General features: G+C 45.2%; 1 protein-coding gene across 2 annotated transcripts; it reads left to right on the top strand.

Moving 5' to 3' along the window:
• Positions 1-1,204: 1,204 nt before the first annotated feature.
• Positions 1,205-18,187, top strand: MCM10 (minichromosome maintenance 10 replication initiation factor). Of its 2 annotated transcripts, none has more exons than XM_058805477.1 (20): positions 1,205-1,256; positions 2,025-2,076; positions 2,861-3,181; positions 3,943-4,047; positions 4,619-4,753; positions 4,970-5,144; positions 5,824-5,989; positions 7,107-7,274; positions 8,615-8,731; positions 9,752-9,951; positions 10,870-10,970; positions 11,958-12,059; positions 12,159-12,276; positions 12,586-12,814; positions 13,614-13,755; positions 14,440-14,558; positions 15,422-15,535; positions 16,237-16,382; positions 16,592-16,634; positions 17,029-18,187. In XM_058805477.1, exons 2-20 carry the CDS (start codon positions 2,070-2,072, stop codon positions 17,110-17,112), a joined length of 2,592 nt encoding a protein of 863 aa, XP_058661460.1. In that variant the 5' UTR covers positions 1,205-1,256; positions 2,025-2,069; the 3' UTR covers positions 17,113-18,187. The 2 variants fall into 2 exon arrangements, with proteins under 2 accessions (XP_058661460.1, XP_058661459.1); XM_058805476.1 differs by having other exon boundaries at positions 13,614-13,773.
• The last annotated feature ends 4,150 nt before the right edge of the window (positions 18,188-22,337 follow it).

Below are 22,337 nucleotides of genomic sequence, written 5' to 3'. Positions count from 1 at the left end.
CAGAGAGAGGAGATGTTAGCACAGGGGTGCTAAGAGGAAAACATGGGCATTAGGTGAAATAGGTCTTCATGGAAAGATAAAAGAGCAGGTCTAATAGCACAAATCAGGAGGGGCAAGGAACTGCAAAGAATAAAGCCACAATACACTGAAACCTGTTCATGCTACAGGGAAGATTATTTTTTGCTGTCATTACTTAGTGCAGTCCAGCAATGAGCTTGTACATCCTCAGAACTATTGTTCACAGAATTGCAGTTCTACCAAAGAAAAACTGACCAACCTACAAAATTTTGTCCACTGCACGTGACAATAACAAGGCTTGAATTTGAGGGTGTAAAACAAGTGTTGACATTGTTTAGGTTGTCCAGATGAGGATGGCACCTGCTGTGACCCCTCCTGACGCCAGTCTGCCCAGACACAGGCAGCTCTGCAGCCAAATGGGCTTACCCAGAGCCTGGATCAGGAATAATGTGTCAGCAGGAGCAGGGCTGTGATTCTTCCCTTTATTGTGGGCATTGGTGTGGCCATAACTTGAATGCTGTGCCCAGTTGTGGCCCCTCAGCTCAGGAAGGGCATTGAGGGGCTGGAGAGTGTCCAGAGAAGGGCAATGGGGCTGGGGAAGGGGCTGGAGCACAAGGCTGAGGAGGAACAGCTGAGGGGGCTCAGCCTGGGGAAAAGGAGGTTCAGGGGGACCTTTTCACTCTCTGCACCTTCCTGACAGGATGGTGTAACCAGGTGGGTGTCGGGCTCCTCTCCCAGGTTACAGGATGAGAGGACATGGCCTCAAGCTGCACGAGGGCAGGTTTAGGTTGGACAGTGGGAGCAATATCTTCACAGAAAGGATGGTTCCACATTGGAGTGACCGTCCCTGCAAATGTTTAAGGAAGTCCGGACATGGCAGTCAGTGCCGTGATCTAGTTGACAGGTAGTGATCTCTTATAGGTTGGACTCGATAGGACTTTTCCAATCCCATCGATTCTGGGATCCCCACGCCGCCATCGCCCGCCCCTTCCCCTCCGCCCGCCCACAGCCAAGATGGCGCCGGCAATGCCGCCGCTGCCAGCACTAAAGATGGCGTGAGCGCGCATGCGCGGGAAGGGGCGGAGCCGCTCCGAATTCTGGCGGGTACTGGTGGCGGGCGCGGCGGTGAGCGGGGTGCGTGAGGGGAGCGGGAGAGCGCGGGGAGCGGAGCCATCCCGGGGCAGACGGCGATCCCCGGGCACACGGAGCCATCCCGGGGCACACGGAGCGATACCAGGGTACGGAGCCTGAGCCGAGGGTCGGGGAGCCCCGGGGGAGGGAGCCCCACAGGAGGTCGAGGTTCTGGGTGAGGGAGGCGGCCGAGCGAGGAGGGAACCGTGAGGGAAAAAGCGCGGGGTCCGCAGTGGTCACCGGCCTTCCCTGCTCGCGCGGGTTAAGCAGTGTTGCTGCAAATGAATATTTTGGAGCATGAGGAAACTATCAAAAGCGGACGAAACAAAAGATTCTGCAGCAGGAAGGTCTGTAAGCATAGTTCGAGTTTGGGTTTTTGACTCATTTGACCTCAGTGGATATCCCATCTTTGTTAGCCAAGCTTCCCTAGCCGATTCATGTCCGTGCTGTTTTATTTTTTCACGGACCTATGGAGAAGCTTGGGAGAAACGCTTTGAGAATAGCAACTGTTAGACTTTAATAACTAGTTAAATGCTAGTTGTAATTATGATGTACTCAGTGTAATTGGGTGAGGTGGAAATGGTTATTACTATGAGAATGTAGTAGGCATTTCTTAAATTCTATGTCTGTAATGGGCTTTTTTATATAAAAGTAGTGTCCTTACACTGCAGCAGGTTCAGCATGGGTCAGAGTTTTGATGTAGAAAATGTATGTGAGGGTTTTAAATTGAGTGGAGTTCTCATCTGTGGCTCTAAACAAAACCAAGCTGGAAGATTGCAAGTTGTCAAATAAGGAGCCTGAACACGATAACAATATATATTTCTAGATAAGGTATATATACTTTAACAGTATCACTTTTATTCTTCTCATAACAGAATATTTTTGCCTTGAGGAGCTCTTGAAGAAATCCTGGTGAAACTATGGACGGTAAGGGAGAAAATTCTCTTCCTTTGGCTGGGAAACTTTTCTTCTTATCAGCCTGTTAGCTAATAAGTTCAGGTGTTCAGAAAACCTGGTGAGGCTTTTAGCAAAGGAATTAACACTCCACTGAGTTTATTTGCTGAGTCCTTTGAGGTTGCCTCTTGCTTTCTTTATTGTCACTTTTCTGTTAGGCTGCTCTTTGCCTTCCCTGGTTTGGTGTTTTCCTCATCAGCATAGGCTAAATCAGTTTCTTGGTTTGCTCAGATTTTCATTCCTGCTCTGTCACATTCCTCTCTCTGTACTTATCTCTTCTCCATTTTTCTCCCTATTTCTTCGTTCTCCTCGTTTTTCCAGGAGCACACTGTAACCTGTAAGATGCTTTGTTGCCTGCCTTGCATATCCCTCTTCTCCTTCCTTTGGCAAAAGCCACATGAGTGTCTCTGTTGGCTACATGTTTACAGGTTCCAGGCTTTTCAGTGGAACAGCAGCTGCTGTTTGAGGAACTGCAGAGGAGGAAAAGGCAGTGCTGAGCAGCTGGCAAGTTTTCTGCTGACTTGCCAGCCTGTGCCTCGAGCTGAGAGCATCTGCAACTACATTTCCACCTGGTCTCACAGCCAGAAGCTGCTCTAGATGCCTTTAGTTAAACCTGAAATGTGGGGTTTTTTTTAATGCTGCTTGCTGCTCTGATTTAGTTTCAGTTGTCATTAGCTTGTAATCAAGGTGTCTTGGATGTTTTTTCCTTAGCAGATTTTCTTTCACTTGACAGAAATAACTCTGATTTTTGCCTTAGGTGATGATGACTTGGATCTGCTGGCTTCTCTTCTGGAAGAAAATGAAGCACCTGAGGAGGGGAATTCTCCTGAGGAGGGAGATGCTCCCGAGGATGAAGATGGAGAACCAGATGAGTACGATGAGCTCTTTGATGCAGAAGATGATGCATCCTACACTGAGGAGGCTGATGCTGAGGACAGCACGATTGATGAGCAGAAGGAGAACTTGGCTATGCTGTTTGGAGATGTAGAGGACCTGGTGGAAGAGGAGGAGGCAGAGAAAGCTGTCCCCACTTCAGCTCCCAGTCAGGCAAAGGAGAAAACCAATGAAGAACTGCAAGGTTTCTGCAACAGCATCTTTGATCTGTTTTGTTTGATATATTCTGTCTCTAGAGAGCTAGAGGGCAGGAGGTATGGCCTGCCCCTTCTTGATGAGGGCTGGAGAGGAAATACTGAAAGGCCTTATGAAAGTTTCTTAGATCAGTTTTCAGCACCCAGTGGCCAAACTCACCAAACCTGTTTTCCCAAAAGAAAGACAGAGGACTAAATAAGCCAGGGAGACTGAGAGAGCTGTGCTGAGTAGCACAGGGAAGGTTACCTGTGCCTTGTCTGATGCAGAGCAATATTGCCTCAGTCTTTGGGGCATCAGATATCATCCTGGCATCTTTCACCAGCACACCAGTCCCTTCCCCCCCAGGATTATTGCCAGGAGGTTCTGTCCCACCAGTATGGAAGCAGAGCTTTCCTGTGTCCAGGCTGTGTTTTTGATTAGATCAGGAGGTACTTTATGCTAAGGAGTGCAATCATCAGCCATTTAAATTGTCTCATGGTGAGCAGAAAAGTTTTATTTAACATGGGAAGGAACACACCACAATTAAGTAAAATATTTTTATGAGAGGACCCAGCTCCAGGTTCCATAGAAAAGTTTGCCTTCACTATGAGTTATGTAGAATCAAGTAAATCTGCACTATGACTCAAGTCTTCATTTAAGTTTCCATGATGCAGTAAAACTGCCAGACTTCCAGGGATCTCATAAATCCCTGTGTGCAATGGCTTCCTGCTGTCTCCATTATTATCCTTTTTCTTCTCCTTTCTTTCCTAGCTGAGCTGAGAAAATTGCAAGAGCAGATGAAGACATTACAGGAGCAGTTGCAGAAGACTGCTCTTGGGCAGCAATCCAGTTCAGGCCCTGAGAAGAAAACTCCTGGTAATGAAACTAATTAAATGGATTTATGATTTATTGGCTTACCCATGTGAGTTTACAGGCAGGACACTTAAAGTAATCCTGAAGCAGGCACTAAGTAGCAAGGAGGAGTGGTGATCTGGTGTGTTCCCACACAGCTACAGATGAAATCAGTTTTGGTCTCTGCATCATGGGTTAATTCTGCATTGGGCAGGTTTCATGACAAAGTGCTCCAGTCCCTTTTTACTGGCAGATGTTGGTAAACCCAGTATATGCAGCTGTGTTTGTTGCTAGAGTGTGCTGGATGTAGTAATGAAACTTCATGGAAAGATTGCTGCAACAGTTTGCAAAGCAGGGGATGTTTCTACTTTCCACAGCTTTGAGGTTGCAGTGACATCCAAAGTCTTAAGCTGTCGTGGGGAAGAGTCTTTGGCACTTTTTCAGCTGTTGCATTTCAGCTGATAACTTCAGCTGAAAGGTTTCCATGTGGGGCACTGACTTGGACTTGTTATTCAGGAATTACATAGTTTGGAGCAGTGCTTAGAGTCTAAGTGCAAATCCTGAGGTCTCATAGGATTTTTGTTCCCTTGGCCAGGTAAATCTCCCTGTCCACCCTTAAAGGAAAGGAAAGCTCAGAAGCTGCAAGAGTCACCATGCTTCTCAGCCCAGCTGGGCAATCCTTTACCACCAGCCAAGCAAGGAAGGCAGAAATCAAAAGCAACCTCAGCAGGTACCATTCCCAGTCTACCCTTTACTAAAGCCACTGAGCTTCTGTCAAAAGCTTACAGTTCCCAGAAGTGGTGTGGACACATCCAGGACAGTGTTGCACTACCCAGTGTACCAGGAGTGGTCTGGTCACAGTGCCAGAGAGCTTGTTAATTAATTAATAAGTTAATTATTTCATTCTTTGTAATGGGAGCTATGCCTTTTTTTCTTCTTCAACAAGAGAACAAGATTCCTCCTCCACGGCAAGTTCTCAGTCTGGCGTTCCAGCCTCTCCAGTCTGCTGTAGGGAACACCCCCAGTAAGGTGGCCAGAGAGAAGACTCCTCAGGTGCCTGCATGCTCCAGCACAACCACACAGCCAGTGTCTGTAGAAACCTTCTCAGGACTGAGATTAAGGTCAGCAGCCCAGCTCTGAGCCCTATCTGGGGACAACCCCTCCAGTAAAGGCAAAGAAAACACCATGTATATGTTAACCATGTCAGATTAGTCACTTGTCATGAAGGGATGTAACACAAAGCCACAGCACTGGCTGGTAATCAGTAATCATGTAACAGTGACTTTTGGCTCAGTACCATGTTTCTGTTTTCACCTCTGCTCTTTTCTAACAGAAAAGCTCTAATTTCATTAGCACTGCCTTCCCTGGGATATCCTCAGTGGCAGAGCAGGGAAGCAGTGGCCATGTGCAAAGCCCAGCTGAGCTCCAGTTGAGCCAGGTTTTGCTGCGCACAGAAGCCTCAGGAGCCACTCACCATTCCTATACTCAGTGTGGCCACAAGAGGACTCTGAATCCTCACGGTGTCCTCACCAGAGGACCAGAGCTGCATTCCCAGCTCAGTCAGCCATTCCTGGTTAGTCTGAAATGAGCAGAGTTCATGTAGGCTTGGGGCTGAGTTGCAGTGCAGTGTTATCAGTAGCTTTCTGATTTGGGGGTTTTATTTCAAGTGACCTCAGGGTGAAGCAAGGCACAGAGGTGTTTTGCAGGAAGATGATGTCTCCCCAGGGAAGTGCTGGTTGGTTTTCACTGTGCATTGGTGCCAATGGATGTGTTGTCTTTTACCTCTTTCACTGGATGTAGAAAACCCCGGGTGTCTTCAGCGGAAATGGACAGGAAAATGGCCAACAGGAAACTCATCCGACTGTCTCAGCTGAAGAACAAGCTTGCTACTGAGAATCTGGAGGAAATAGACTGGGTAACATTTGGAGTCATAGTGAAGAAGGTCACTCCTCAGAGTGCAAATAATGTAAGTAACTTCATTGTATCCCTTGCTCAGTTCAAGTGAAATGCTGGTCATGTTTCCTGAGGAACTTTCCTAGATCTTCAACTTAATCAGCCAACTTCATGAAGTGCGGGGGTCCCAGTTGTGGGTTCCTCTGGGTCTGGATTGAAGACACTTGAGATGGGATTTCATGTTCAGACTCAGCTGTTTATTGTTTCTTACCAGTAAAACAGTCTCACTGCTGTGAGTTGGGCAGCTTTTTATTAGAAGGCACAAAATGGCCAACAATCTCTTGTTACAAGGTCTTTTAAAGCTAAGCTATCCAACTAAGAACTGACACCAAATTATTTTCCCCTTTACCCCAATAACTGATCCCACAGAGCCCACAATGGGGACTTTCCTGCCCAATTACAAAATGCCACCCAAACCCATGGAGAAGAAGGAAGAAGAAGCACAAAGAAGAAACCCAGGATGGCACCCTGTGCCCTCCATCTTGCTTCCATCCACTACATACTAAAAATCCCAAAACCTCAATTTCTCACCAAGTGATACACCTACACTGCTCTCTATAATCTATTGCACACTTTTGTGGATTCCAGTCTATCTTGAAGTCTGGGAAACTTTCTCCATGAATGAGGGTCAAAGTCAGGGCTCCCCTGGGGGTCAGGGCTCCCCAGAGCAGACAGAGATATTTCCAGTGCCCTGGGTTTCCACAATGTAGTTAATGGAAAACTTCTGTAGTAAAGATCTTGGCTTGTCTGGTTTCATCCAGTATTGTTTGTGTCCTGTAGAAAGTAATTGATGAAACAGATCTGGATATGCCATAGTTTTGTGTGTTCACTGGGGTAAAAACCTCTTTATTCAACAAACAAGTGTGCTGCCCAGTTTGATATCAGAAAGGTTGGTAGGGTAGCAGCAGAATTATTTGCTATTTTGGCCTTTAGGAACCCCAGAACTGACAACATGGATGGCTGGAGATGCTGTACCTAAGCTCTACTGAGGTTACAAATTGTGCTTTTCTAAATCATGAAAACCTTGGGAGGGGGAAGCCAGAGTATCTGTTTAAAAGAAGCAGCCAGAGGGGACCCAGCCAGTGTGTGCAGCACAGCTGGAAGGAAAGGGGATGTCTGTTCTGTTCCAGGGCAGGACCTTCAGCATCTGGCGGCTCAACGACCTGCGCGACCTCAACGAGTGCGTCTCGCTCTTCCTGTTCGGCGAGGTCCACAAGGAGCACTGGAAGACTGAGCAAGGCACAGTCGTTGGCCTGCTCAATGCCAACCCCATGAAACCTAAAGAAGGCTCAGATGAGGTGAGAGGATTTTTCATTCAGCTGTAGATAAAAACCTATAGCTGAACCTTTTCGTATTTGGCTGAGATTTCACTTTATAGCGCATCTTCAGGTTGAAATTGCAGCAGTCTGCCCAACAGTTTGAATTGCATTGCATGGTGCATATCTGCTCCTGGCCTCCTGGGAGACTGAACTTCAAGAAGTCCTATTAAGCATTTAAACCCAGAGTTTATTCCATTTTTAATCTGCTCTTGATAGTAGTTGGCTCTTCCACAAATATAGAGAGTGTATTTTCATTTCAGTTTATTCAGCTACTTCAGTGTAACACCTATTTCAGCCTAGAGGTCTCTCAAAGCTGAAAAAGGTGGGGAAGCACATTTTCTCTCTTCCAATTCAAGCATGAGATATGTTTTCAAAATGTTTCTGGTTCAAAAATCACAACAGAGAGGCAGCAATATTTGATTTATTAAACAAACAATGTGTTATGTAAATATATGTCAGCTGATACATAGTAGTTCACTTGCTTAATTGATTATTTATAAATGCAGAACATGCAGAACATTTAAGATGGCTTCATTTTGCTAATAAATTAATATATTTTTAATTGCACTGGAATGGAACCTGTTTCCAGTTACTTCTGTCAAGGGGAATTTCAGTCTAGTAGCTGATCATGTAGTGTTCTGCATGTTAAATTCTCCAAATAGAAAAATGAAGGCTCTCATTAATTGTCTTTTAAGCTATATAATTGCTTAAATTAGCATGAATAAGCAGTAGATAGTCCCGTTGGTGAGCAGAAAGGCACACCAGATTTAATAGGAGGCTGCATTTAACTGTCAAGAATGGCTCTTCCCAGCTAAAATGTTCACATTTATTACTGCATTAAAACTGACTTCTGAAATTGTCCCTTGGCTTCAGACACAATCCCTGTTGTATCTGGTTGTGTGAAGCAGACACTGTTCTTGCACAGGACTCAGTTTTGATCAGACCAAGACATTTGGAGAAGGACAGAGAGCCCTGGTACAGCTCTTCCTCCCATCCCTTGCTGGATGTGGGGGTCATGGTGGTATCAGAGCCAGGGAGCTGCACAGGAGCATTTACAGCACAATTACAACTGCCTTAGGTGTTCTTTGGTTTCCTGAGGCTCTGAGCATAGAACTTAAATGCCTTTCTTCTCTTTGTGAGAAATAAATTCATTTTTTTATTTTTAACTGAGTAATTTCTCAATCTGAATAGGACATGTCACTTCCTTAAGCTAGGCCTGCATTTTAAGACTACATTGTTAGTACCAGAGGTACTGAGCCAGATCAGGGACAAACCAGTGATAAAGAGGTCTAACCAGGAGTGTTCTGTTTTCTGTCTAGGTGTGTCTGTCCATTGACCATCCCCAGAAGATCCTCCTCATGGGAGAAGCTCTGGATATGGGCACCTGCAAAGCCAGGAAGAAGAATGGTGATCCCTGTGCACAGATTGTGAACCTGGTCTGTATCTCAGTGGTCAGGGCATTCCTAAGCTGTTGGTGAAAATCTGGCTGCTGATTTTGTACTGATACTCTGACTTTTTTACTTGTTTCTGGATCTTGACTTGCAACTAACTAAAGTGGGTGGAGAAAGTGAGAAATGAAACCCAGAGGAGCTGTGTCTGTGCTGTCACTGTGCAGGGGATTTCCCTAAATGCCAGGTTGGTGCTGCAGTGAAAGGAGATGGTCCTGACCCATGATGCCACACCCTTTCACTTTCCTTTGCTCCAGTGCAAGCTTCCATGCACTGCACTAGAAAACTCATCCAGAGAAAAGCAACACAATATTTTTTTTGGGAATGGCTATTTTTTGGAATGATTTCACCCAATGAGCTCCCTTGTCCAGGATACCTGCAAACTGTTAGGATACTTACACTTGAATATGGGGCACTGGAAATGAGAGAAAAAAGTTTTGGGATCCTTCTTTTAGGACATTACTGACTTGTACTAGTTTAAAGGATTGTGCATTATGTTACTTCATGGCTATGGTGATGCCGTGATACCTGAAAGGAGCCTTGTCTGAGTCAGAAGGGTTGAAGATAGTAGGGTATCAGAAGGAGGAGAAAAAGTGAAGGAATGAAGAACTGGGAAGAAGAAAACTAGAGAAGGTAGTTGTAGCCAATCAAGACTGTGATTGCAGACCTACTTTAGGAGCAGTCTATGCAGACAATACATAAAACTGAGTAGAGTCAAGAGTACAGAATCTGGGCAAGATGTCCTGGGTGGGAAATGAGTTGACTTTGAGGAATGGCCTTAAAATTCCTTGATGCACAGGTTTGTTTCTAGTGATTAGTACAGGCAATTTTAGCTTTGTTTTTTGTTGCTCAAGTGTGGGCATATTTTTGCTTAGTTGATCAAATGCCGGAGTACCACAGTGGAGATGTTACTTCATTTTAGCCATACCAGGATGCACATGGGTGAGAGGATTGAAGGGAATTGTAACTGCTGGTGTTGTGTAACAGGCTCCTCCTGTTTCTTTTCAGAATGACTGTGAATACTGTCAGTACCACATCCAGTCCCAGTACAAGAAGCTCAGCTCGAAGCGGGCAGATCTGCAATCCACCTTCTCTGGGGGCCGCGTTCCCAGAAAAGCCGGTCGGAAAAATCCCACTTTGAAGGAGAGGCTGTGCCAGGATGGGTTTTACTATGGAGGAGTCTCTTCAGCAGCATATGCAGCCTCAGTGTAAGATAAACCATTTCTTTCCCTTGCTTTTGAACAGAATTTCCCAGAATTACATATAGAAGGGAGTCTGAAGCTATGTCTAAGGGAATCTGTTCATTTAGAGAATGCCTTTGCCTTAACTTTTACCAAGCAGGAATAAAGCCCCACACTTGGCATAATCCTACTGGCCACACAGGGTGGCAGAGCTGCTGTTTGACAGGAAAATTTTAAGTTGATACTAAGATGTGGTAAGGGTTGTTTTTACCTCTACATTAATACTGTGGTGTGAAGCCAGGCAGCTTTGTGTAGATTAATGGACTTTGAGATCATGAGATCCCAAGAATTTGAGTTTGAGATTGTAACTGTATTTTCTTATGGCTTACTGTATTTAATCCCAGAGTCAGTGTTTTCTGTATTTCCTCATGTCTTCCCTGCCTGAAATAATACAGTGTCACTCTGGGCTAATGAGGAAACAGGACTGACCAAGATCAGTATGCATCTCATAGGGGTCAGGTCCTTTATCCAGATCCCATGAAGACAGCTGTGGAAAGAAGAGTCACAGCTGGATCCAGCCCTGTGCTTGGACACAGCTTTTATTCCCTTACCACTGCCCTCTGACACCTGGTGTGACTCCACAGTAATGAAGCAATTCCACCCTTCTTTCCATCCCTGGAACAACCTGTGAGCAAAGCAAAGCTTTGATCTATGTTTAGCTTTCCTGTAATGCACAGGAAATACATATCTCAACAAAGGGAGAAATAGGAGATCCTAAACATTATGCTGGAATTTGGATTTAGATTCACATCCTTAGAAAAACCAGACAGCTGGTCCTTAAGGGTGGCTGAAGTTTTGTTGTAGCACTGGGCTAGTATTCAGGCTTCTGTCCTTGCTCTAAGTATGGGAAAACTCTGATATTCTGGATTTGTTTCCTCTTTCTAGTGCTGCAGCTGCTGTGCCAAAAAGGAAGATTCAAACCACTCTCTCCAACCTGGTCGTGAAAGGATCTGATGCAATTGTCCAGGAAACCAGGCAGAAAATTGGTACCCAATTATTCAAGTGGTCTCTTCACTCTTTAGATGTTTCCAGCTTGATGTGTAGATGTGTCCCAGGGCCTTCTAGTCACTAACTGAACCTGGCAGTCACTTTGCTGCAGAAGGGGTCATTTGCTTCCTCAGTTGGTCAAAACTCCTCTTCCCCCTTTAGATCACAGTTTCAAAGCAAATGTAATAAGCAACTGTGTGGCTTCATGCATCGTTTTTTCATCAGTGCCCCCAAATTAAGTCTCCTGTTCTGTCTTTGGACAGTGACAGAAGATCTTTGCCAGATTAATGGGAATTGGAAGTTTTAAGAACTTTGAACCAGAGGATTTATTTTATTTGATTAAAATAAATTACTTCTGCCACCTTGAAAGCTTCTAAGGAATACTAAGTATAAATCAGTCGGGTCTGCAATGCAGGCAACCTCCTGAGAACCCACCTTGTTTCCAGTGCTTTTGTGTCAAAGCATGTTCCTTTTGTAGCCCCTGGCATGTCATCAGTCTTCTCTGCCTCTGTTTTGTTTCTGTAAAGCATTTAATATTACACTCTTTATGCTCCTTGGACAGCAGGTGACAGGTTATTCAAACTGTGTTCTAGGTGTCACTTAGACTTATTTACATCTTTCAGTTCCATCTGTTGGTTGCCTCCATTTCAGACATCATAGTGTATGTCCACAGCAGCTTTTGGCTGCTCTGGATTCTCCAGGGATAAAGTGTGGAGCCTTCAGGATCCTAAAAACAGGAATGGTGGGAGTAACACAGACAGCCAGGGCTGATGAGGATTTGATTGAGTTGCTGAAGGGATAGAAATGTTTGTGACAAATGACAAGACCTTGGGCAACCAAATATAATGTAAAGGTTGGTCTTGCTTTGAGGAGTGCTCAGCTGACCTGCAAGGGTTTCTTCCAACCTAGACAAGTTTACATCTCAGAAGCCAGGCCTGCTTCCCATCCTCAGGTCAAATCTGTTCTATTTCTGCTCCTCCACTCAGGTGCAGCAAAGAGACCCATGCAGTGTTCTGAAGAGTTCAGGGAACTGCTGGCACAGCCAACTTTTGGGGCACGAAACCTCTGCAAGCACTGGACCAAAACAGGTATTGTCCTTTTGCCTGAAGGAAGACCCACTCCTAAAATCACTTTACCTCCTTCTGAACAAAGTGGCCTTTTGATTTTGCTTTATTATTTTTTCCCAGATGCTGAAAAGAAGCAAGGGGCAGATTTCCAGTCTATCTCTGCTTCAGCACTGCTCAAGCAACAGAAACAGAAATTGCTGGAGGCCAGAAAAAAGCGATCTGAAGAGATTCAGAGGCGGTAAGACACACACTGGCTTTCACAGGAAGGTTCTGTGTTTTCACTTCTTCTCAGCTTTGTGTGATGTCTGTCTCTGATTTGAGCTTTGAAAATAATTGGTCTTGTTCAAGTCACTCTTGATTTCAGTGACCCAGTGAGTCCTTTACCAGTCTTGTTTTCTTCTGAATGCCAAAATTGCTGTGTGTTTCTTTTAGCAGTTAAAGGCCAATTAGCAAAAAATCATAGCCTGCATCCCCTCCTATTTGTTTCTTATACCTTTCTCTCTGTGATTTATGTTTCTAATTGAATGAATTATTCTTGTCTTACAAGGTTTCTCCAGAACACAAGTAAAGCCAGCACTCCTGCTCTCCCATCCTCCTCCAAACAGACTTCCCTCCATTCCCCAGTGCCTGGGGCAGAGTTTCCCAAAGCTGCAAAAATGTCAACTCCTCAAAGGCCCAGGCTAGGCACAGGCTTCTCAGAAGGAGAAGATATCCTCTTCTTTGACAAGTCTCCTCCTCCAAGGCCAAAGCTGGATAGCTTGGCAGAAGCCAAAAAGGTACCAGCTCTTTGGATCTTTAAAGTATTAAACAGAGGTTAAGGGAAATTTGGTTTGTGATAGAAGAGGAGTCTTTGGTCAGCTCAGTTCTGGTGTTAGTGAAGTTTCTCATTTATGGGATCACTCTGGCCATATTCCAGCACACAGGATACCTGTCAGTGCCAAAGTCCATGCTGCCATCTTGCCTTCAGTCAGTCTTTTAAGGGAAGGGATTTGTGCTGAAAATCCCTGGAGTGCTAAACTCTGGCACTGCTAGTGCAGTGTATTGCAGGTGTTTTGTTTGACAGGTGGGTAAGCAACTGGTTTAGTTGTGTTGTGCCATGAGTCTGGATAATTTTGTTGTCCAGCCAAAACAGACTGCATCTTTTTTTGGTAAAAATATTTTCATTTGTTTGTCAAAGAAACTTCCAGCTACAATGAGAAAGTCTTAGCATTCTGGGACTATGAGAAGGAATAGTTGTAATAAATTTTCTATTAGTTCCTAATTATTAGGAATTTATGTGGAAATCTCACTTGATTTGATTTCTCTGAAAAACTTACTGATGTGTGAAGCAGGTAAAGCTGAGCTGCAGAGACACCAGGCCTGGTAACACCTGTGGAGAGGTGATTTCTGCTTTGGGAAATCACAAAAGGTTGGGTGTGTGTCAGAGCTGGGAATTCTGCTGGGCCTCTCTCCAGGCAGCTCCATGCTCAGGCCAGTGGATGTTTTCCCAGCTGACAGCCTTTCTCTGCTAGTTCTGGAATCAGGAGCTGGAGCCAGCCAGGCCACAAACATTTCCCTGCTCTTTCTGTTTTCCAGCTGGCTGCCATCCGGCGACTGCGAGCAAAAGGCCAGATCCTCCCCAGAACAGACCCAAACAGCGTCAAGAGGAAACGGGCTGATGCTGAGGATGTCCTGGAAATTGTTGAAAGGGTTGAGAAAAATGTTGCTCAGCCACAAGGTGCAGAAGCACACAGTGGTATGTGCTGTTAGCTTCTAGAACAGAAAAATGTGCTTCTGTCCTACTGACACAGCAGGAGTTGCTGTGGGTTAAGGATTTAATTGCTGTGCTAAAAAGAGGCCAAGTCAGGTCTGTTTGGAACTTCAAGGGTTTGTTGGAAACACTAAAAAATCTCTAACCCTGTGGAGAAAGTGTGAGATGTGATCTCTGATATCTCCCTGTGCTCATCTCTGTTCCCTTTCTTCTGGCACTTGAGCATCTGCAGTGCAAGGCTGACTTCACCAAGGGAAAACAAGAACCCTCCCACCTGGGAAGGTTTCTGATTTTTTTTGTGGGAACTTGAGTTTGCCTGCTGGTGATTTACTGTGTGATCTTGGATGAATTGTTTAATTCCCTTTAAAGTTTCTTCATCAGTCAGTGAGGGAACATTGCTTACATTCCTGGGAGCAATGTGAAAATTCCTAGTACAGTGCTTTGAAAGAAGATAAAATGTTATTTTTAAAAAATACTTTTATTTTTTCTGAAGCCGTATTTGAACTTGTTTTCATGTTCCCAAACTATGAAAGGCTGCTGTTTGACCTGAACATCTGCCTGAGAGACCTGAGACTTCCAAAATCTCCTGCAGTGAGCAAGTTCAGCCACCACAGCCTTGTTTTGTAGGACTGAACCTTTTTGTCTCTCTAGAAATGGATGACCTGGAACCTGCCCAAAAGAAACGGCGTGAGCAGCTGGCCTATCTGGAGTCAGAAGAGTTCCAGAAAATCCTGAAGGCCAAGTCCAAGCACACAGATGTCCTAAAAGAGGTATGGCCTCCATCCAGCTGTGACTGAGAGCTTAGAACTAGGAGCTGAGTGGACTCCTCATGATTTCAGCTAGAAGCAGACACCCAGCATCTCACAGGCTCCAGACTGTCCTGAGGAGCAGGGCTGGGTGTCTCTGGCACACAGGGCACAGTGCCTGCAGGTCAGCACTGCTGCCATAGCCAGGGTAAGGCCATGTTGCCAGTTGACACCAGTTTTATTGTTGTGTTTGGAAGAATCAGTGAAGTTTCCTATTGGTGGGTAATCAAAGAAATCCCTCTGCCTTAAAATCAAATGAGCCACATGCCTGTTTTGTCCCTCATTACTTGACATCTTAGCCACATAAAGCCAGCTGCCACCTTCATCTGGGGCTCATGTCAGCTGTGAAATGCCATCAGCTGCCCTGCAGAGCTGAGGGGTTGGGTTTGTCACCCTGGGAGTCTCTGCTGAGCACTTCCCCAGGGTTACAGCACTTCCAATGGCACAGGGCTCGTCTTGGACTCTTATTGACAAGTCACAGTTGTTTTAAGGTCTTCTGGGGAGTAATATTTTGGCTAAGAACCCATTCCATTAATTCCATCTGCCTCCCTGACTTCTCTGCACTGTCCTCATGGCTCAGTGCTCATTTCAGTACTTCCTGCTGCTGTTAAACCTTCCCACTCTGCATTTCAGAGCTGGCTTGTGTCAGTGCTGTGAGCTCCAGCACGTGTACAGTAATGGATTGTTTGAAACAAGAGATGTTGTGTTTCTCTGCTCCCAGGCTGCAGTCTGCTTCAAGCAGGCCTGATAATAATTTGCCCTAAGGCCATTTATGGAGTGGCTTCTCCCCTCTTTGTGTCCTCACAGCACATTTTGTGTGCCCACAGGTTGAGGCTGAACTGCAGGAGAAATACTTTCAGCCCCTGGTGAAAAAGGAAGAACTGGAGGAGAAGATGAGGAACATTAAAGCAGTGAAATGCCGAGTTGTGACATGTAAAACAGTGAGTGAAGGGGAGCCAGGGTACCAGCAGGGGAGTGGAACATGGATCCTACAAAATGGTGCAGGTCTTTCCTGCAGACTCCCATCTGCCACTCTCTTGGCTGTGGTCCAGGGCAGGGATTGATGTTTTGTTCCTCATGCCTGTTGCTGAGAGCAGCTCAGAGTGACTGAGACATGGCAAGGCTTCAGTGCTGTGCTCAACATCTCAGCTCAGTGCTTATGCCAGTGGTTCCATGGGTATTGCTCTCCTGAATTTCTCTGTTTCTTCATGAAGTGCTTTGTACCAGGACCCTCAGTTCTCCATACTTCATGAAAACATTAACACTGGGTGGGAGTTCACTATCTGCATTTCCAGGGACTTGGCCATCAGGAAGAGGAGTGGAGCTTTCTGACTGTCCCAAATGTACTGAGAGAAAGGGAAGCATCCCTCCCACTTCCAAAGTTTCAGCCCCTGCTGAACTTTCCCTCTTGCTGCCTTCCCTGCCTGTTTTGGGATTGCACAGAGGGACTTGTGTCCCATGAAGTGCTGGGAGCAGGACCACAGGGTGGTGGCAAGGGGAGGATGGCTGTGACAAAGCTTGGGGTGGGGATCCAACTGCTGGGCTCCTCAGGATGGGAGAAGACAGGAATGCTTTCCTCTGAACATTCAGCTGCTGCCAGTCCCCAGAACAGGTCTCATACACTCTCTCTCCTCCCTGACAGTGTAATTACACCTATTTCAAGCCTCTGGAGACCTGTGTGCAGGATAACCACAACTACCTCTGGCATGATGCCATCAAGAGATTTTTCAAATGTCCTTGTGGAAGCAGAGCTATTTCCCTTGACAGGCTTCCTAAAAAGCCCTGCAGGTAAGAAATGAGCCTCATGAAACAGTGACTGGGACTTAGGGACTGTCCCTTCCCAAGTAACTTGTTGTGAGTCACAAAACCATGTCCTAAAAGGGGAATGTTATCCCTTGTGCCAAGGAGCCTGGGCTGGGTGTGGGGCTAATTTAGGATCCCCCATACTGTGTAGCAAGCACAGCACAGTGATCCTCACTTCCATCTTCATCTTGCAGTTACTGTGGCCTCTTCAAGTGGGAGCGAGATGGAATGCTAAAGGTGAGTGGGAGTGAGCACCTCAGCACTCTGGCTGCTTCCTGTGGCACTTCTGTCCCCTCTTTGCTTCTCTGCCCTGTCCCCCTCTTTGCTTCTGTGCCCCTGTGATCTCCCAGCAAAGCCAACAGCTCTGCATTCTGTCAGGTACACACAGGTGCCTGCAGGCTGTGTTATAGTGGAATTCTACTTTTTGCTTTCTGTTCTCAAAGCTTTGTTTTATTTACCCATGGGGAAATGGCATTTGAACAAAGTTGTAAGAATTCAGAATGTCAAGGTGCCTAGAGGGTCTGTCAGTGTTTAGTCAGGTAATTTAGCCCTACCACAATGTCTGCCAGAGAAGTGTTTGGGAGATCCTACCACACATTTAACTTCTTTTCTCCATGGTTCATGTTTCCAGGAGAAAAAAGGTCCAAAGATTGGTGGAGAAACACTTTTACCAAGAGGAGAAGAACAACCAAAATTTCTCAACAGTCTTAAGTGACCTGGAGTTGATTTTTCCCTAACATATGGATGGATTTTTGTCTGAAACACATTTATACTGGACTGCCAAGAGGATTCAAGTTTCAGTGATGAATCAGTAGGGGAATCAGTTTTTGATAAAAAGATCATCTGCCAAGGGTCCACCAGGCTGCTGCATGGATACTGAACTTTGATATTTTTTAATTGACTGAAGAAGACTTCACGTGAAAGGCACAGTCGTGCCTGTTCTTTCCAGCTAACAACACCAGAGTGACCTCACTATTAGGTGACAAATCATCATGAATGGGAATGACTGTAGATTCCATAAGCACTTATGAAATTAATACCCTGATGTGTTCATGCCAACCTGTCTTCAGCTCTTGGACAGAAAGGGGTGTGAGAGGGTTGCAGGCACAGAGCATTCTCCATTGGCTTCAAAATTACCTTGAACCCTTAGAAATAGATGTCAAACTGATATCCTGAGTGTCTTCTTGGCTTACCTGTTACAAAACCCTCCCAATGGCTTTGGCCCTGCAAGGCAGCAGTGTTTGTGCTGGAAACTCAGAGCTCCCTGTCCCCCAGCACCATCCACACTACACCTGTAGCTCCCACTTTGAAAAACTTTTTAATGAATATGGCACCACTTTGTGAGTGGTTTTAAAGAGCTGAGTGATTATATTTAAAGGTTTTTACCCTTTTTCTGGTATATTAAATAGTAACAGTAGCTGTGTCAGACCAAGCAGGATGAAATCTCCCTCCAAGAGGTGGCTCCTGGGAAATGCTGTCTCCATACAGGCATTTTTCATTGTAAGGAAAACCTAGGGCATTTAACCAGCTTTTCCTGGACCTGAGCCTTTTCCTGCCCAGTAGGATCACAGGATATTTTTAAGTGCCTAAACCCCCCCTAACCTTAGTGATTTGACCAAAGTGCCCCTAAACATCTCACATGTCCCAGTGGTCTTGTCAATGCCTCTTGTCTGCTTGCACAGGGGCTGGAAGAGCAAATTCTGTGAATGTTCATTTAGAGCAACTGGACAGATTCACCTCAGCATCCTGCAGCCCTCATCTCTTACTGGTGCTTTTATTGGTGCAGCTTTGCCTGTAGCATTGATTTCAGTCCCTGTTGGTACTATTTCCTGAGTGGGGTGTCACTGCTAGGGGACAGCATCAGTGACTGTGACATTGCTTGGCAATGGCCACGTCTCCTGTGGATCCCTCATTCAGAATAAACAGAGTACAGATTAAAACACTCCCTGGGTCTGCATGGTATTGCTCTGAGGAAGAGGATGAGTTGCTTCCTCAGCATCTTTGTTTTCTCACAAGCTGAGTGCTGAATCACCAAAAGGAACTGGTTTGTGGTCTGTAACTTCAGCTTTCATAGAATTTGCATAATTTCTCACCTGGAGTCCACAAAACCACCATGGAATTCCACGCTGGTATCAGCCTTCAGCCAGCACGTTGAAAGCTTCACACTTTAGCCAGTTCCTGTCTCTTGGGCCCAAGGAAAGGAGATTCTGCAGAAATTAAAATGTCAAAGGAGGGTTAATGCTTTATTTTCATAAATGCCCCCAGGACTGGGATATGTAAGACATGTATCTCCATGGGAGTGAAAGCAATGCTGGTATGCAAAAATAGGATGAAGAAATCAAACCAGTTCCTTTGCTAAAGCTCTAGCAGAAAACGAGGAGTGGGGGAGATGGATGTATTGGAATCTGAGTGCCTCACTGTTCTGAGATGCTTTTCTTGTGCCAGAGCTTGCACTACTACCCCAATTCCTGCATACTCTGCTCTAAAAACAGGGAAGCTGGGATCACTCAGGGTGGTCACAGCAAGGAGAGGAGGAGAGCCTGGCAGGTGCTTTGCCCAAAGCTCTCTCCAAAATGGGCTTGGCCCAAACATCCTGCAGGAACAGCAGTTACTGGATTTTTGGGTGACTCTCAGCTGCAGCACCCCAATGTTTGCCTCAGACCCAGCACCTGCCTTTCCAGGGTTCACTTTGGTTATTCAGCCACACAAGCCTCAACAGAACTTCTGAGACACAGAAATAATCCAGTGCAGCCATTAAAGCTGGTTTTACTACAATTTAATCTTTATTTAAAAAAACAAAATAAAATCCACATTCTCCATCAGCTCTCCCAGTCACTTCCCATGTAAGCTCAAACTGAAACTGATTTACTGGTTGATTTTGTGCAGAAGAAGGATGTTAAAAACTTTAAACACATAATTACATATGGAATTTTATATTAGTATGATTTTACCAACTATATTATTGGTAACCTTACATTAATAGAGTATCAGCCCAAAAGTATATCAAGAGAATGACTAGAAAAAATAGGTAATGCACAACTCACCATATTATTATTAGGTAATCATTTGATTACTGCAGCAATCTGATTTTGTAGGTCAGGTTTTCTTTGAAGTCCATCAGGTGTTCAGCCTTGCTGCACCTATTTTGTATTAGCATGAAATACTTTTGTAATGCAGCATTTGGGGCAAGTTCCTTACACAGGGGGCAAAAAGCACACGAATCTGGCTCGTAGGTTTTCCCTCCTGGTCTTTAGAGGTCACTTTAAAGATTTATTTATTTTTCCTTACACTACCTTTGCTCATTTCTTCCTAGCTACCTGCATTTAAAAAACCCACAAAACAGCAGCAACAGCAAACCTAGAGAGCAGCATCTTTGAGTGCAGTGTTTCCTGCTTCTTCCTGGTATGAGCAGATCTGTTTGGCCATAAAAACACCCATTAACTTATTCACTGTCTCTTCAAAGTCTCAAACAGAAATGGACAGACAACACTAAATGAAATTAAAAGCTACAAGCTCCAAGGCACAGAACCCTGCTTGGTGTAAGCCAAAAGGCTCATTGGATTGATGTGAGCAGAGAAGGTGCTCAGATGGGTGTTTTATAAACTATATCCTCTTCTTGCAAATCCAGTTACAGAGGGATTGAATAACAGCCTCTCCTATCTAAACACCTGCTGGCACAAGCCCATCCTACCTGAGTTGATTTCCACTGAAAATACAGCAAAGAACGTGGATTAAATCAAATCTGGCAGCCCAGGGGTGGGAACAGTGATGAGTAGAGCTGGATCTGCAGAGCTCCTGGGCTGATTTCCAGGGATGTGAAGGGGCTGTCTGTGGAGCAAGGGTGCTTCTCCTACTGACAGGCAACAAGGAGCCTTATCAGCAGAAAGGCCAAAATTACTTGTGAGTTACAAGATAAGGTAGTGATTTAAGATTAGCACAAGGTCTGGAGCAGAAACCCTTTTATATTTTGCATGTCCAAATTCAATTACTTCTTTCTCCAGCTGCTCTTGGATCATGGTCTTAACATCCCTGTAGTAGCACTCTAAGCTGGTGAGGTGACAGCTGTGAGGACACTGGGCATCACTCACTGCCACTGATTATAAATGATTGCTGGAAAAGGATCTCCCACATCCCAGATCGGCTTAGAGCGTCAAATCTACTTTGAAAAAACTATAATGTAGTTAATTAAACTTGCTTTTCCTCCTCATTTCTCTTGCATGAAGCAAGACTTTGATCTACAGCACCAGAAGCCAAAGCTGGGATGCAAAATCCTTCCTTTGGCACCTACCCAGTGACTTCACATCAAAGCGCTCGGCGTGCAACCGCTGTCGGCAAGGTCAGGAGTCAGACTAAATCTGACATTTCTGAACTGTTAGTCTGGAAAATAGCACATAAATTCTGAGCAGAAGATCTTCTCTGTGTTTATTGTCTTTTACCAAGCTGCAGGAAGCCTTTGTTTTCAACACATGTGAAATGTCAAGGCAGGAAAAAAATGTGTCTGAAACACTGGGGCTTCATGCAACTGCAGATGGCCAAATAAGCAGCCAGATGTCTAATTTTTATATGGTCCTTTTTGAAAATTGGATGCTGCTATTAAAAAAAATGTCCAAGAAGGGCTAACATGGTTAAAATAACCTGCAGGAACATGAAGTTAGTTGGAAAGGTTTTAGGATCATCAATTTAGTACCTCCAACATGTGAACCTGAACACCTATAGCAAACCAAATTGTAAGAAAGATTCTACCAAGCCAGGGCTAAACTAAAACACACTATTACCAAAATAAATATTTTGCTTTTAATTTGATTCAATTCAAGCAACTTTTCTAATAGGGTAAGTGCTGCTTCACCAAAATACCTAGCAACCCAAGCATTTCATCAGGTTCTGCATTTCCCTGCCTCTTGAAGCTCTGCCTAACAGATTTAGAAGTTTATTTCTCAAAGTGTTATTGCTACAGAGGAGGGATCCAGCAACACCACACATCCATTCTGGGAGAATCCAGCTTCAGCCAGCTGTTCTGCCCAGCAGAGAGCACAGCCTGCCCCAGAGGGAGGTTACCCAACAGGGTGTGGGAAGGAATGAGGACACAAGTCTCTTATCAGGGGCTGAGTTTGGATGATCTCCAAGGTCATTGATGGGTTTGTTCTTCTGAAAGAGGCATTGTAAGCTGAAATCCGTAGGCAGAGGTGCATAAATTTTTAAAAACAAAGGTAAACTTCTTCCTTTCCTTTCCTAGCTATAGTAAGAAAAATCCAGTCTTGAAACTGGGAGTGTGACACCTGTAGCTCCTCTCTGTGGTCACAGCTCCCTCTGCAGTCAACCCAGCTCCACCAGTGACACCAGACAGGGAAGTCTCCATCAGTCCTGTGCTGTGAACCAGACAGAATGCACCAAGTTCTCCTGAAAATCCCATGGAAAGGACTCAGCAAAGCCACCAGAGGGATCTCCAACTCACTGGAATCACCCACCTGGGCCCTTGCTGTCCACAGGAGCTGATCAGTGCCAGGTTATAGAGGGCATGGGAACCAGGACACTCAAAATCACCCTCTGAGCCACACTGGGGGTCTGTCCTAAGTGACCCCTGATCAGAATTCTTGGTGTTGTGGTCAAACCAGAGGCTGCTGAGAGGTTATGGCTGGCTCCAGGTGGGAACCACAGCCCAGACACCTCACTCCAGCAGCAAAGGTGCAGGACCAATACTTAACTGTGCTCAAACCCCACCTTTAAAAAACAAACAACCAAACAATAAAACCTAGAAATGCTGCATGAAGACAAATCATAAAATGAGGCAGAAGGTGCCACAAGAGCCCATCTCTGCAGCCTTTGGTCCTGTTCTGGGTGGACTGGAGGGGAGTGGAAACAAGCTGAGCATTGATGCTTTGTTCAACAACACCCCCAGCACCAGTTTCTGAGCAGCAGCAATGACACAACACAGCCCTCGAG

This window comes from Ammospiza caudacuta, chromosome 5 (genome assembly GCF_027887145.1).
Source record: "Ammospiza caudacuta isolate bAmmCau1 chromosome 5, bAmmCau1.pri, whole genome shotgun sequence".
NCBI classification, from domain to species: Eukaryota; Metazoa; Chordata; class Aves; order Passeriformes; family Passerellidae; genus Ammospiza; species Ammospiza caudacuta.
The sequence above is the reverse complement of the archived record's forward strand: the minus strand, read 5'-3'. Positions and strand labels throughout refer to the sequence as shown.

What these genes read in the sequence shown, in the direction of transcription:
- MCM10 (XM_058805476.1), top strand. An exon ending in TTCTCAGGACTGAGATTAAG is followed by an intron (nt 5,145 to 5,823) that starts GTCAGCAGCCCA and finishes CACTGGATGTAG; the next exon opens with AAAACCCCGGGTGTCTTCAG. An exon ending in CAAGCACTGGACCAAAACAG is followed by an intron (nt 12,060 to 12,158) that starts GTATTGTCCTTT and finishes ATTTTTTCCCAG; the next exon opens with ATGCTGAAAAGAAGCAAGGG.